Genomic DNA, 15,034 nt, shown 5'->3' on the forward strand with positions numbered 1-15,034 from the left:
CGCGAGTAAAAACCATTAATGCTCTTGTCTTTCTTCCTGTATTTGATGTTTTAGGTAGTTTGAACCTGACACTCCCCGTCCTATGCCCCTACCTCACTAACCTCTTCAACTCCTCACTGTCCCTTGGAACTGTCGCCTCTGCCTTCAAAACTGCTGCTGTCACCCCAATCCTTAAAAAAACTGGTCTGGATCCCTCCTCCCTCAACAACTACCGCCCAATATCCAACCTCCCCTTTCTGTCTAAAACCCTGGAACAGATTGTTGCCTCACAACTCCAATCCCATCTTCATGCCAAAAACCAATTCAAACCACTCTAATCTGGTTTTCATCCCCTCCACAGCACCGAAACCGCTCCTCAAAGTCCTCGATGACCTCACCTCTGCTGACACCGGTTCCCTCAACATCCTTATCCTCCTTGACCTGAGTGCAGCCTTCGATACCATGAGCCATAACGTCCTGCACACCAGACTCAAAGACCTCAGTATCGAAAGGTACTGCACTCAGCTGACTCCGCTCCCACCTTTCCAACAGATCCCACTTCATCTCTCTCCATAACCACAGACCCTCTCTCACACTCCCCGCTGCTGAAAGACTCATTCACGTCTTCATCTCCTCCCGACTGGAATACTGCATCTCGCTTCTCCTTGGCATCAGCTCTACCTACATCAAGCGACTTCAACTGGCCCAGAATGCGGCTGCCCGACTCATCACCCACACCAAATCCTGGTATCACTCCAAACCTAAAAACAACTCCACTGGCTTCCAGTCTCCCACTGGATCACCTACAAAATCCTGGTGCTCACCTACAAAGCCCTCCACCATCTGGCCACCTCATTCCTCCCTGACCTCCTCTCCCCCTACCAACCCTCACGGTCCCTCAGATCCACCTCAACCTCTCCATCTTCAAGTCCAACCTCCGCAGTTTCGGGGACAGAGCCTTCTCCAGGGCAGCTCCCAGGCTCTGAAACTCTATCCCCCTAGAGATCCGCGACTCTGAATCCCTCACCATCTTCCAGTCCCGCCTCAAAACCCATCTCTTCACCTCTCACATCTGTAGCCCCACGCCCCCCTCCCTTTTCATCTGTGCCTGAATTTTGTTTTGTGTTATTTTGTTTATTTTCTCTCTTTCTTGTTTTGTTTTCTACCTTGCTCTGGAAAGCGACTTTGGGACCTTGAAAAGCGCTAAACAAATTCAATTAATTTTTATTGTTATTATAATTAAAAGGTACTGGTAGCTGGATTTTGTTACCTTTGATCAGGCTAGCCATTTCCTGTATTTGTGCTAAGTTAACCACCTGTTGGCTCCAACTTTATGTTTAGCGTCTAACTCTCCACAAGAGAGCAAATAATCATAGTTTCCAAAATGTCAAACTATTCCTTTAAGAGCCAACATTTTTGCACTCTAGAATGAGTTTGTCAAACTCTCAGCGTATCAAATGACACAAACTGGTCGCCTCACCTCTGCTGTTCATGCGAAAGAAATGCAAGGCTATCGGCCAAGCCAGCGCCGTCACCAGTAAGACCCCACCAACATGTAAATAAGGTGCAGTTATCTGTAATCAGAACCCAACACAAGATCTGGTATCAGGAGTGGAAACCACACATTGAATTTGTGAAGGCTGATGGGCAGGAGGAGGAGGAGGGTTACCTGGAAGGAAAGTAGTAAAGTCCTCAACTCTTCCCTCCACAGTTCAGATAAGACGGCCATGGCTACAATGGAGAACGTCAGACTCACCAGGATTCCAATCTGACAAACAGGAAACATCCATCAAATCCATCAAGTCCAACAAATGTGACAAATGTCACTGTTTCACATCTGTTGTATAATATTATAAATACATGTTATAATTAATTTGCATTGATTGCCAGACTTTTCTGTCATTTAGTGGTTAATTTAGCAGCAGTGGTGGAGTAGGTATTCAGAGCCTTCAATTAAGTAAAAGTTCTAATATCACACTGTAAAATACTCTATTACAAGTAAAAGTCCTGCAATTAAAATGTCACTTTATTGTAAGTATAATCAGGAACATTTACTTAAAGTATTGAAAGTATAAAAATTTGCCCTGTGACTGTGATTATTAGAACTATTAACTAATGATTATTTTTATTATGGATTCATTGTCCGGTTTGTAAAAATTGTGAAAAATGTGAGAAATGGCATCAGCAGAATCCCAAAGTGACACCTTCACAATGTTTGTTTTGTCCAACCAACAATCCAAACCTCCACATTATTACTGACACACTGCAATCATTAACATTATTAAAAAAAGGAAAAACAGCTAATCTTCACATTTATAAAGCTGGAAACATGAAATGGTTTTGCATAAAAAAATGACAAACTGTCAAAAAACTGCCAGTTAATTTTCTGTGGATCAACTAATCGTTTACGCCGTACAGGCATACACTGTTGGGTAGTTTTCATATTTGACAAGTTCCTCATCTATTTTTATTTAATTTTTTTTACATTTATTTATTCAGGGGAGGTTCACTGAGAGGAAGCCTTTCTGCTGGAGTGGTTTTTGAGGTTAAGGACACCTTAGTGGTGGTAATGAGGGAGGGACTCTCCCCACCCAGATCGATTTTTTTTATCCTGTTGCTCTGGGGATTGAACCGACAACCTCCCGGTCACAAGCTCGCTTCTCTAACCGCCACTGCCATTTGTACTGTGTTTCCAAAATCTTAATTTGTAGAGTGACTAAATTAATTTAGCTGAGTGAAAAGATTAATATTTTCCTCTGAGATGTAGTTGAGTAGATAGTGGGTATTTGTGGTGTCGTCACTGAACATGGATGATCCGTCAAAAAGCTGCTGGGATATCTTAAAACACAATACTTTAACTGTCAGTGAAACTTTGAACTTTAAAGAAGTACTTCAGCATGATTCAGCAGTCGTTAAGAAAAGTGTGTGAGAGAGATAGAGAGCAGTTACCTTGTGACTCCAGTGTAAATAAAGCTTCTGGCCCTCCGACAACAAACACACAGCCAGCAGCTGCACAGAGGGGACACACACCCTCACACACACACCACACACACACACACACACACACACACACACACCACACACACCACACACACACACACACACACACACACACACACACACACACACACCACACACACACACACACACACACACACACACACACACACACACACACACACACACACACACACACACAACACACACACAAACACACACACACACAACCACACACACACACACCACACACACACACACACACACACACACACACACACAACACAGAGAGAGTAATAGTAACATCAGCAGTATTCACAGCACAGACCGACCTTTAACTGCAGTACATACAGAGATGCAAGATACAGGATTGTCTCTCGTAAACATTCCTGTTTTCTTGTTTAGAGGAGCAGTTGGACTTTTTTATGCATTCTTGCGAGAAAGTTAAACTGAGAAAATCATGTCTGTACACCAAGTATTGAGGCTACTAGCTTATAATTGCACACAGACTGGAAGCAGGGGGAAACTGTATTCCAGTACAATACCACCTTTAACTATGGCCTAAATAATAAACATATCATTTAATTTACACATTTCCAAAATATCACCAAAAAACTGAACATTACATACATTGTAAAAGGTAGAGATCATGGCTGAGCTGTTGTATTGATTTTCATAAGATTTAACAGTCACGCTTAATAAAGTGGTGTAATGGGAAAATTACATTTAAGCATGATTTCATATATCCTTCTATAATATGCATGTATTATTTTATTCATAGAATTATTCACAATGCTTTTCAGGTTGTATGACTTTTAAAATCCCTTCCCTGTGTGTCCTCCCTGAAAGAGAGACAACTGTTAGTCTCTGCATTTTTCCTCCAAGGACAATGCCATGGAGTCTGAAGGAGACATTTGTTCAGTGCTATGTTTATCAAAGCAAGTCCCTGGTCAGGACCATAGCCTGTCTAAAACATCCAAAGACATGTTCTGTTTTCGTTCAGCTAAGGTAAAAGACCGGTAGAAAACTTTAAGGCATAAGAGACAGATGCAGAAATGTAAAAAGGCTCCAACTTGTCTGTCTGGTAAGATTAATTATTTGAAAAAGATTAGACGTTTTCCAAAACACGTCCTCTTCTCCTCTAGGGGAAACAGGATATAAAACGGGGATGCTACGGTTTTAATTTCTCAAGACGTTGTCACACAGTTACTGATGTATACATTGTGAAAACTGTTCTTGTCACGTGATTATTTTCTGCAGGGAATAATTAAATCTCACCGAAGACCAAACCTTGACTCAGTTGTGCAGCTGTCTTTATTTTGTTTTAACAAAGTCTCACTTCCAAACAATTTCTCTCTCGCTGTACAGAAACTTCCACAACAGTGGAACAATATTTCTGTTTTGTGTACTGATAAAACAAATGAGATGCAATGTGTTAATCAGTTATCTACAGATGTGTTGGTCGGCACATTCTGTAGCTTCAGACAGTGCCAGGCTGTTTCCCCCTAATCGCCTCCCGGCTCTACTGTATACATATTTTTATGTAAAATGTCAAACTATTCCTTTTAAAACAAAATAGCCACCACTTGAATAATACACTACCCAATCAAACCAAATGCATAGCTGTGTAAAACTGAACTACTTTTGGGGAAAAAATAAAAATGATATTAACCTTCTTCAAATGTGAGGATTCACACTAGAAAGAGTACGATATACACCAGAGCAGCGTAGTAAATATGAATTTAAACAAACGGCACTGCCAAAACAAGATCCAAAACTACAAGTCACACCCTCAGTGTTGTTTGGCCTCACCATGAGAATCGTGATGTAGGTGAAGAAGCCTGCAGCGATGACCAGCAGCACCACAGACCAAGGAAACCAGAAGCCCAGTTTCCCAAAGTTAAACCTCCAGCCGATTCAGAACCACACATAAAAAAAACAGACAATAATTTAAACAAAGGTTGAAACAATAAACAAGGTGGATGCATAGTCTGAAATCCAGTATGTGCAGATAATGTAGAGGACAGTTTTGAGATGCTGACTTCTTTTTCTTAACGAAGATTGTCTCAACCGTTTAATAAATAAAATTATCCAGGTGTCACCTCAGTAAAAACACGATTTATCTGACACTTGACACTTTGAGTGACAGTTGGCTCAATTGCTGCATTGTGCAAAGGTTGTGAGCCAAGCAATATTTCTATGCTCCGTTTAAAGCCCTAAATGAACCATAATCAACAGTAAGTGGTCAATAATTCTAAGACTCGTCTGGTGTGGATTTCATTTAACAAATACTACTAATATCAGATTTCTTTTGGAGTAAACGGCAGGCCTTCTTTATGGCTATACCTGAGGTTGGATTACCAGTAAGGCAAACAGCAGAGCTGGAGCCCAAGAGCTCCAGATTTACTGTGTTCTGGGCTAATATGATTGAAAATCTGTTCTTTTTGATTCTTGAACAAAGTACAAATGTACAGCCTTCCCCAATCACTAAAACAGTTACACATCCAATTCCCACATCGATCACTTGTGAATGTAATAACTGCATTATGCAGTATGACTCAACCCACCAGTCAAAGTCATTGTAGTCGTTCTTTGCTTGTCCCCAGAAGTAGAGAAACACCAACGTTAAGCAGAAAGCTGCCACAAGCAGAGCAAAGCTCACAGCTTCCACCTGTCGACAGCAGAGACAAAAATAAAAGACAAGTTGATGCCCCCCCCCCCCGTAAATAAACAACTGCTGTGTTTTTATTTATTCATTGCCTTGTTTCCATGTGGATGCACGACTTATCTTTGACCTCTATGGAGAGAAAGGAATTCAAACAGGAAAGCTCTTTAGTGGCTTTACGGATTGATTGTTTAAAAAAAGCTCTGTACTCTGGTCTCCCTACTGAGACAACCAAATGCAAAAAAAGCAGTAAAGTGTATAGTAATATGTCTAGTGGTACTATAAATGATAAATATAATATACATTAAGGGATAGTTATGCATTATTCATTTAATGCATAAAATATAACAAAAGTCACAGTACCTTTACATCTGATACAAGTACATTTACTGGCAATACTTCTGTAGTTTTTCTTAAGTGTTGAAGGAAGGATATTTACTACTGACTACTACTTAAGTAAAAGCGCTGAACATTTCCTCCATTACTGTTTTTCTGAGGCTCCCTCGGTGTGAACTAACTTTTCTGTGCTAAAATCACAAATGATTTCTTAAATGAAATACTTTGAAAACCAGGTGTAACGTATAGTTTTCCATCTTTCTTCAAACTTTTGTTTTTGTAAGACTGTAAAAGACTTTTTAACAACATTTAGACCATCAAGGGAAACTAAAACTTGTTTAAACTCTCTTCCTTAAACCAACCAGTGTATGTTCATTAACTCTGCACCAAAATGTAACCAAAACAGCATCATGATGAGAGATCATCACACCGGCCGGACCAGATCCGGCTGGTGCACCTCTCGTTCTCTCACCTTGTTGCAGCAGCAGTCTCCCCGCTGAGTGGAGCCCTTTTCACAGCGTCTCCACCGGCAGCCATACAGAGCAGACAGACATGACACTAAAGGCTGGTGCTCGTAGCGCCGCAGCAGTTTAGCTCGGAGACCACGCAGCTGGCCAAACTGCTGCTGGGATAACGTAGACGCCATGGCGCACACACACTCTGACACAGCATCAATCCTGCTCACACAGAAACACAACACAGTCAGACTGGATCTCTAATAAAATACCACTACATTACTCCCTGTGTTAGAATGTAACTTGGTACAAAGTACATTCACAGTACCTGAGAAAACATTTGATACACACATTTTTTTTTTCATGCTACTTTCTATGTCACTAAACCTCAGAGGGAAACTTTCTGCTTTACTACATTTGTCTGACAGTACTTTTTTTACACAAAACTTAAGATCTAATAAAATATGGTTTGTCATATATTTAAACTGCCATACAGTAGAAGCACATCTGAAACAAGTAGTTGATTCATTAGATTCTAATTAGTAAAACTGACAAAATTGACAGATAATAAAAAATAATTAGTTTAAAATTAGCTCCATGTCAACAAACTAGTAAAATCCTGATTTTACATTCATTCATTCATGAATAATAATAATTTCATCAAGGCAACATTGTGTGTTAGATAATAGTTTTTGGCTACTGAACACTGTTTTTTCAGACTGCAAACTGTCCTGTTGTGCAATATCAGTGTTCATTTATTTTCTTATCTTTTATAGTTTCTTTATTACAGAATATCTTTCAATTTAAACAGGTTATTTTTCTTTTGTTTTGGAGTTTGTGTGAAACATGTGTATAATCTTTAACAAGTACAAACATGGCAGGCGGGTAATACAGAAATCACCACAACAGAAGTACAAACTACAGTAATCTATAGTTTACAGATGCTAAAACCGTATAGTATACAATAGTAGACATTTTTCTGCATTGAATATTTTAACATTTTCCTGATTATACTTATATATTTATTACTTTCAATATATCTGAATACTTCCTCCACCACTAAATACCTAAACAGTGGCATTATGATACTTTCATGCAGAACAAAGTTTAATAATTATTTGTCTTTACTTAAGTCATCTTTATATTATATTTCTGTGTAGACTTGAAACGTGACAAACAATAACAAATATATACACAAATGAGGAAGTATAACATCTTAAATTACATTTAAATCTCAAATTGCTTACAATAACCAACCTTCCAAGTCTCAGCAGGAGCAGGACATATGTTGAAACATGGCTAAGCCAAAACTCAGTTATTGTAGGACTACTGACATATCGTCATAGCTTCCCAGAAAAGGCTCAGATTTAACCCTGACCTCCTCGGTCACTCTATTCAATGACCTAACACACGATGTTGCCTTGCTTATCGGCATCAGCAGAACAGAATTTAAGACTAACACCCATTCGTTCTGCTGATAAATTCCGTACGAATGCACGATCGTCAAACGTGTCATTGCAATCCTAATTTGAGGTTTGCACCTTCATTCATCAGTGAAAATGTGTTGTATGTGAGCCGAATTAAAGTCTGAATCCGGATCATTTATAAAATAGTTGATGATGTATCACCAGTATATCCACCTTGGCCAGAACGCATTTTGATAATAACTGATCTTTTTTTTAACGAGGTCTGGTGGTCCGCTCAGCGTAAAAGAAAGAACGGGACCTGCTAGAGCTAAAGCTTAAAGCGGATCATCACCAAATAAACATGGATGCTAAAACACGTTCAGTAATGTGTTGTGTGTGAGCCGAATTAAAGTCTGAATCCGGATCATTTATAAAAGAGTTGATGATGTATAACCAGTAATTCACCTTGGCCAGAAAAAGCATGATGATAACAATTGACCGATTTTGATAATGAAGCCTGGTGGTCCACTCAGCGTAAAAGAAAGAACGGGACCTGCTAGATCTAAAGCATGAAGCGGATCATCATCACCAACATAAACATCGATGCTAAAACACGTTCAGTAGGCTCACTCTGGTGTCACTAGATATTATTTTAATATCAACATGTTTCTTCCAGGTATTCTACCTCCAGAGAGACGCAATGCGCTGTCCTTCCTCGAATTCCCGGTGTAGCCTCGGGTGATGAGGATGTCAAGCTAACCAGTTACCTACACGGATGCCTGGAGCTGCATGATTTGTCTTCAAGAAGTACAGCCCCGATTTGACTTGAACGGTATATGACAAAATATGATATAATGAATATATTCAAAGTAACTGTTAACTAAAATGATAACTATTTGACAACATAATGCATCATTTCACTTTAAGATTCAAACTAAATGCAACAACAAACATTTATTTTGAAAATTGTCCCGGAAATTAATATATTGTCAATTTTGTGCAGCTTCACACAAGTTCCAGTTTCACCCAGCACCTGTTGCCACAGTGACGCAAACACACTGTAACATCAGGTGAGTCTAAGTGAAGATGGGTTTTTATAAATTTATTGTTGAAGGAGATAAAAATGGGAAAATTCAGAGTTGTAATGAAGGACAGTGTCCCCAACCAAACCTACAAAAAAATAAGAGCCTACTGAAAACAAAAGAGAAAAAAAAATTAAACCATAAGTGAGTCGATGGCGCAATGTGAATATATGTGACAATAGTACACAGTCATATTATGCACATGACATTGTCTGAAACCTTAAGTAATCACCCCTCCTTTGATGGCTTTTTGCTTCAATTATTATAACGCTTGAGCGGTGTATTAACATATACTCCTCTCATAACACACACTCTTAAAGTGTGTACTAAAGTGAGCTTGTTTAGCAATTGCATTTTCTTGAATATATAACCAATTGGTTTAGAATAATACACTCTGAAAGTGTCCAAAAGGTTAAATCTTTTTTATCATTTAATAAGTATTAGGTCACTGTATGCCTCGTTTTAAAATGTTGGATTTCACATAACCTAAAGGTAAAGGTTTCTGCTTGCCAACAATAACACACAACAAATTCATAATAAGATAGTTACACATTCCAATAGTGTTTTTCTATTACAGGTCATAACGTTTTAGTTTCCCAACACAAACTGCAGCCAGCATAGAAGAAATAACTTATTTACCAAAAACATCACTACCAAGAATTCCACAGAAAACCTAAATATTTACAGTACTGCGCAAAATGTCTTAGACAGGTGTGAAAGTCTTAGGCAGGTGTGAAAACATGCTGAAAACTAAGAATGCTTTCGAAAATATAAATAAAGTATGTTAATTTTTTAAAATCAATTTACAAAATGCAAAATGAGCAAACAAAAGAAAAATCTAAAAATCACATCGATATGGTGTTACCCTTTGCCAAACCAGCATCAATTCTTTCAGGCACACTTGCAAAAAGTCGGGCAACAATTCTTTTTCACACCTGCTTACAACTTTTGCACAGTACTGTACATGAAGAGCAAAATGTGTCCTACATGTAAACTGAGCCAATTCTGGTTTAAATTATGCTACACACAAGGTTCCGACCTGCAGCCCTTAGCTGCCCTCTCTCTCTCTCCTTTCACGTCCAGCCATTTATTGGTACAGACTAATGTATCTCAAAAAATGTAATGAAACTTTGTAAGCAGCAGCAGGAGGGACAATGCTTGTAAATGTTAGCAATTCTTCTTTAACAAACAAGAAACGGGAATCCTAACTTGTTTACAAATTTAAGTACATTTACCTAAGTATGCCTACTGTATTTAAGTACAAATTTGAGGCACTTAAATTTTACTTGAGTAGGCTATTTCCTTTTTTGCTACTCCATTATTTACTTAACAGATTTAGATATATTTACCTTAAAGCAACAACAAATATCCCACCTTCACCAGCTGCGGTATTAAATAAATTTGTATATTAATTTCTACACTAATAAGTAGCCAACTATACCACCACTGGTTGTTGATGGGTGAATCGACTCCTTAGCATGAGCTGCTGCCTCGAATGATTCACGATTGCCCTTTTATTTCGAAAGGATCGCTGCTTTGCTTCCTGTTTCATCGCGCGCGGTTTGACGCAGTTGCGGCGGCAGCAACTTTGACGTCGAAAGAGATGGAAAGTCGATACTTTAAAGTTACACATCGCTAGGACCAGTTTGTACCGAAGGTCGGCGTGAACAGCCGGAGATATGACTGACCTGTATGTTTCTTTGGCGGTTTTGGGAGCTGCGGTGCTTCTCAGCGAGGCGATCCGGCGGACAGCAGCGCGTCTTTTCCCTGGAGGCTACTGGGTTTACCTCCTAGAAGCGGCGTCCACCTTCCAGCTCTGTTGCTGCACTCATGAACTCAAACTGCTGGGTGAGACCGCCCGGCTGGAGCTGCCGGTCGGCCTGACCCTCACGTACACCATGACAGTTATCCATTTATTAACTTTCCGTGAAGCGACGTGCAACCCCAGTGGGGCTCTGGAGGGCATTTTCCGCGGGACTAGCAGCTCCAGGGCGGCCGCCGTTATAGCCTGCCAGTTCGGAGCTGCGGTCGCCGCGCAGTTTTTCGCATCCTCCGTTTGGTCCCTGGGTCTTTCCGACATCCACGTCAGGCACCGGAGGTTCGGGTTCCGATGCTTCGACCCCCTGGGTGGGACGCTGCTGGAGGCCGCGGCCGTTGAGCTGGGCTGCGCCTTCGTGGTCCAAGGTGCCGCCATGCACGTCCACAAACTGGACCAAAAACTTCGAGCTCACTTCATCGCTGCTGTCATCACTGCTCTGGTTTACGCAGGTGTGTTGATTTACCGCCTTGGAGGAGGAAAGCGAGACTGTACCGCCGTTTACCTGCGGCCCAGGCTGAAACCAACCAGCGTGGTTGAAGTTAAATGTTTCTACAACTAAGAAAACCCCTAACCGTTTCCGTCCATCATGCACGCTGGACATTTAAAAAAGTAAATAATACAATAACAACAAAATGGAAGACGGTGAAACTAATAACACTAGCAAATTATGTTACATTGACGTTGAATAATGTTCATGACTAAGCATACATAAGTAAATATTCAATAGTTCCTTCCGGACACTTTCTTGGACATCAAGAAATTACAAACTAGTTAAATACAGCGTTACTGTGCTGGGTAGGCCAACTTGAAGGTGACAGGATATAAAGAATTAGACCACATCTTATTTTGACCCTCTGTCCTTTTGACCCTCTATCGATTCGTCTCTCTCCCTCCTGTGCAGGTGGGAGTATTTCAGGAGCCGTTTTTAACCCTGTCCTGGCCTTCTCCGTCCAGTTCCCCTGCAGCGGCCACACCTACCTGGAGTACTGCTGTGTCTACTGGCTGGGACCAGTCTTGGGTAAGGAGCAGAAGAAGTGGAGTTTTTTTGTGACCTTTGGACAAAGCCAGGCTAGCTGTCTCCCCTCTGTTTTGAGTCTTTGTGCTAAGCTAAGCTAACTGGCTGAAACATATTTAACACACAGGCTAGCAGTGTTATGCTATTTATGAAGATGATGCTGTGTCCTCTACAGTTTTTTTTTAGTGATTCATACCTTAAATATCTTTGCAAAAGCCTGATTGGCTTTAATATGTACACCATAGCGTAACTCCCTGTGTCTTTCATGTGTCCCCAGGCGTGGCGAGCTGCATCCTGCTGTTTGAGAAGGTCATTCCTTTCCTCTCTGGAAAGAGTACCATTGGGCTGGACATCCCTGCTGTCCAGAAACAGAAGAAGACACATTAGCAGCAGTGACGTCTTGTGAGGACTGGCCAAGTTTGTGTCTTAAGCTTTTTATTCCACATGTCTGGGTGGATAATACCATTATACATTTTAAGGCCAAAAGTTTTACTACATATATTATCAGTATAGCACAATAAGGCCAATGACAACAAAGCTATAATTGAACTGACAGCAGGCAACACATCAGTGGATTCAGCTCTTCATGATCAAATTTACACATAAAAGGACTTAAAAACCAGAGAAAAAATGCAATCTGTATAATTACAGAACTTGGATTAGAATCAGCATGCATTTTAAGTTCTTCTGTATCAAGCTAATCCAGTGATAGCTGTCTGTACATCCATGGGTACAATGCAAATAGGGACTGCTAATAGCAGATTGGGCATACTATAAATGGTGCTATGGGACAGCTAATGCATGTGCCTGTGTTTAAAGAGATATTACAAACCTTTTGGTGCCCACCCACACAGATATTGTACCAATAGAAATTTACAGTACTGGGGCGCCGAGTTAGCTCACCTGGTTGAGCGTAAAAAGACTCAGTCTTTACCACAGCAGCCACACGTTAGATTCCGACCCATGGCCCTTTGCTGCATGTCATCCCGCTCTCTCTCCCCTTTCCAGTCATCAGCTGTCGTATCAAAGAAAAACCTAAAAGACCCCAAAAATAATCTAAAACATTATAGTACTGACAGTATCAGTCAGATCCAAAAATCATACAAAAGATATAATTTTTAATTTAAGTTTTTCTTAAAAAATTACAATTCTATCATTCTCATAACTTAACTTTTTTCCGAATGTTTTTATATATAAAGACTGTCAAAAAGCACAACACTATAGAACCAAGTTCTACTATTGAAATGAATATTATTTCGTTCTGAAACTTTAATTCACTGCTACCATCACTACTTTACTTTAAACTGCAGCTGCAGGATTGAATAAAAAAAAAAAAAACCAAAGACAGTTGTAAGTACTTTGGTTGCAAAATATGTAGATATTGAGAGCACATAAATTAACAAATGTGCATTTGCAGGTAGGTATGACAGTACAGCCACTTAAGTTTGTCAGTTTCTCTATGCATTTAAATTTATGAACCCCTTTATTGTCACTGCATTAAACTTTTATAAGTGCACCCAGTGGGACAGAAGACCTCAATTCCCACAATCCAAGTCTCAATTCCCACAGTCCAAGTGACATTTCTAAATAAATACATAAATACACTAACCAAACCTTTACTGATAAAAGTGACGTTTAGTGTTATGTGTGGACAAATAACTTTGCAGTAAGGGAAGGCAGCCTCATTATTAAAGCACATTTTAGCAACAAGTGAATTCAAATTGCTTTACATCAACAGTGAAGAGCAGTTTAAAACGTGTAAAAGAAATCCGGATTCCACACCCCCTATGTTTATGTGACCAAAGCTTGAACCTGTTCAATCTTTACGTTTTCCTGCATAAACCATGTTTGACAATGTTAAGCTGATAATTTTACTGTCTGTCTCCAATATTGGTAAAGTTAAAAGTATACTAGGGTAATATGTGCGTTGGATACTGTTGAAATTTTATTAATCCAGTTTTTGGGACTTTATTTTTTCTCTGTTTTAAACTGCAGCAATTTCCATTTCTCTGTGAACCAATGACACAATAATTTACAACTTTAATACCTCTAGAGTCTGGATGATAATGATGCATCTTGTATTATTAAGTATGTAAATAGGCATACATTTCTCTAACATTTCTGACTCAATGTCGGTCAACAGAATGTACAGTTATTTTATAACAGGTTTTGTATAGTGATTCAATTTAAATGCATTTGTAATGTCTTGTGTGAAATATTTTTAATTAAAATATATTTTTAAAAGCTTCAGATTTTATGATTGTCATTTCTTGTGTTTACAAAGTTTGCATGTTTCAAAAAAATGTTTTTTTTGTTTTTAAATGTTTTTTTAAATTGTCAACAATTATCAATTTCGATATATTTATGTAGCCTATATTTTATATACGCTGTTCCTTTTATATACTGGCTATATGTACGGGCTATTGTGGATAGTTTGTGGATTTCCCCCTGGTATTTGTATTTGTCTCAGATGTAGTATGCAGTACCTAACCAGTTTGGAATCGCTTTGTACGGCTATAGGGCACAGCTTCAGTCTTCTTTATACTTTTTGGAAAACAATGGTGGTCTATTTGTTACTTGGATTGCCAGGATTGGTTAATTATTACTTTTAATAACCCATAGTTTTAATTTGTATGAAACATTTAAACAATTTATGTAATTCTATCTACAAAACCACAAAACATGGACCAAGTTAATCTCATTTATGGTCCTCTGGGACGTTTGGATAATCCCAAGAAAAAAAAAGTCCATGAAATCCTGTCCACCTTCAGAGCGTTCGCCTGGTACTTTGGCCTGCATGGTATCTGTTACACAACCTGACCTTTGTACCCTCTCTCCCCCCCCCCTTCCTTTTTTTACGCTCATGTCTGACTCAGCAAAATACAAACTTAAAAGTGCTCCTCGGTCTTGTTTAACACATACACAACATATGACAAACATGACCGACTCCACATGGCTGGTTAACAGGAATACATCAAAAAGAACTGCCCCATGCTGCATCAATGCTTCACTGGGCTGCTAATGCATGCTGACAGCCTCTACTGCCAGCAGTGGTGGAAGTATTCAAAATCCTTCACTTAAGTAAATGCACTAATAAAACACAAGTGAAAATACTCCACTACAAGTACAAGTCCTGCATTCACAACCTTTCTTAAGTCAAAGTATGAATCAGCAAAATATAGTTTTACTATGAAAAGTAAAATATTATTCTTACTACTTTTTTAATGTCACTGCTACTACATTGCACATATGTGTACATGTTGTTCATACACTGTTCATA

The 15,034-nt window shown here is 39.3% G+C and overlaps 2 protein-coding genes across 4 annotated transcripts in view; one reads left to right on the forward strand and one right to left on the reverse strand.

Annotated features, from left to right (window-relative positions):
• gdpd4b (glycerophosphodiester phosphodiesterase domain containing 4b) overlaps positions 1–8,656 on the reverse strand; it is an 18,790-nt gene extending 10,134 nt beyond the window's left edge. The window contains exons 1-8 of one of the 3 annotated variants that reach the window (XM_032534443.1): positions 8,523–8,648; positions 8,293–8,299; positions 6,450–6,657; positions 5,544–5,647; positions 4,789–4,882; positions 2,929–2,988; positions 1,649–1,747; positions 1,460–1,553 (exon numbers count right to left, since the gene is read on the reverse strand). In XM_032534443.1, coding sequence (XP_032390334.1) covers positions 1,460–1,553; positions 1,649–1,747; positions 2,929–2,988; positions 4,789–4,882; positions 5,544–5,647; positions 6,450–6,623 — 625 coding nt within the window. In that variant the 5' untranslated portion in view covers positions 6,624–6,657; positions 8,293–8,299; positions 8,523–8,648. Of the gene's footprint in view, positions 1–1,459; positions 1,554–1,648; positions 1,748–2,928; positions 2,989–4,788; positions 4,883–5,543; positions 5,648–6,449; positions 6,658–7,657; positions 7,763–8,292; positions 8,300–8,522 lie in introns of those variants that run through there. The other 2 variants (XM_032534444.1, XM_032534442.1) reach the window with 2 other exon arrangements.
• A 1,790-nt stretch (positions 8,657–10,446) lies between these two features.
• LOC116700950 (aquaporin-11) lies at positions 10,447–13,518 on the forward strand. The gene is made up of 3 exons (XM_032534445.1): positions 10,447–11,188; positions 11,641–11,757; positions 12,032–13,518. The coding sequence occupies exons 1-3, from the start codon at positions 10,600–10,602 to the stop codon at positions 12,139–12,141; spliced, it is 816 nt and encodes a 271-aa protein (XP_032390336.1). The 5' UTR covers positions 10,447–10,599; the 3' UTR covers positions 12,142–13,518.
• The last annotated feature ends 1,516 nt before the right edge of the window (positions 13,519–15,034 follow it).

The sequence above is a fragment of the Etheostoma spectabile genome, chromosome 13 (assembly GCF_008692095.1).
Source record: "Etheostoma spectabile isolate EspeVRDwgs_2016 chromosome 13, UIUC_Espe_1.0, whole genome shotgun sequence".
Taxonomy (NCBI): domain Eukaryota; kingdom Metazoa; phylum Chordata; class Actinopteri; order Perciformes; family Percidae; genus Etheostoma; species Etheostoma spectabile.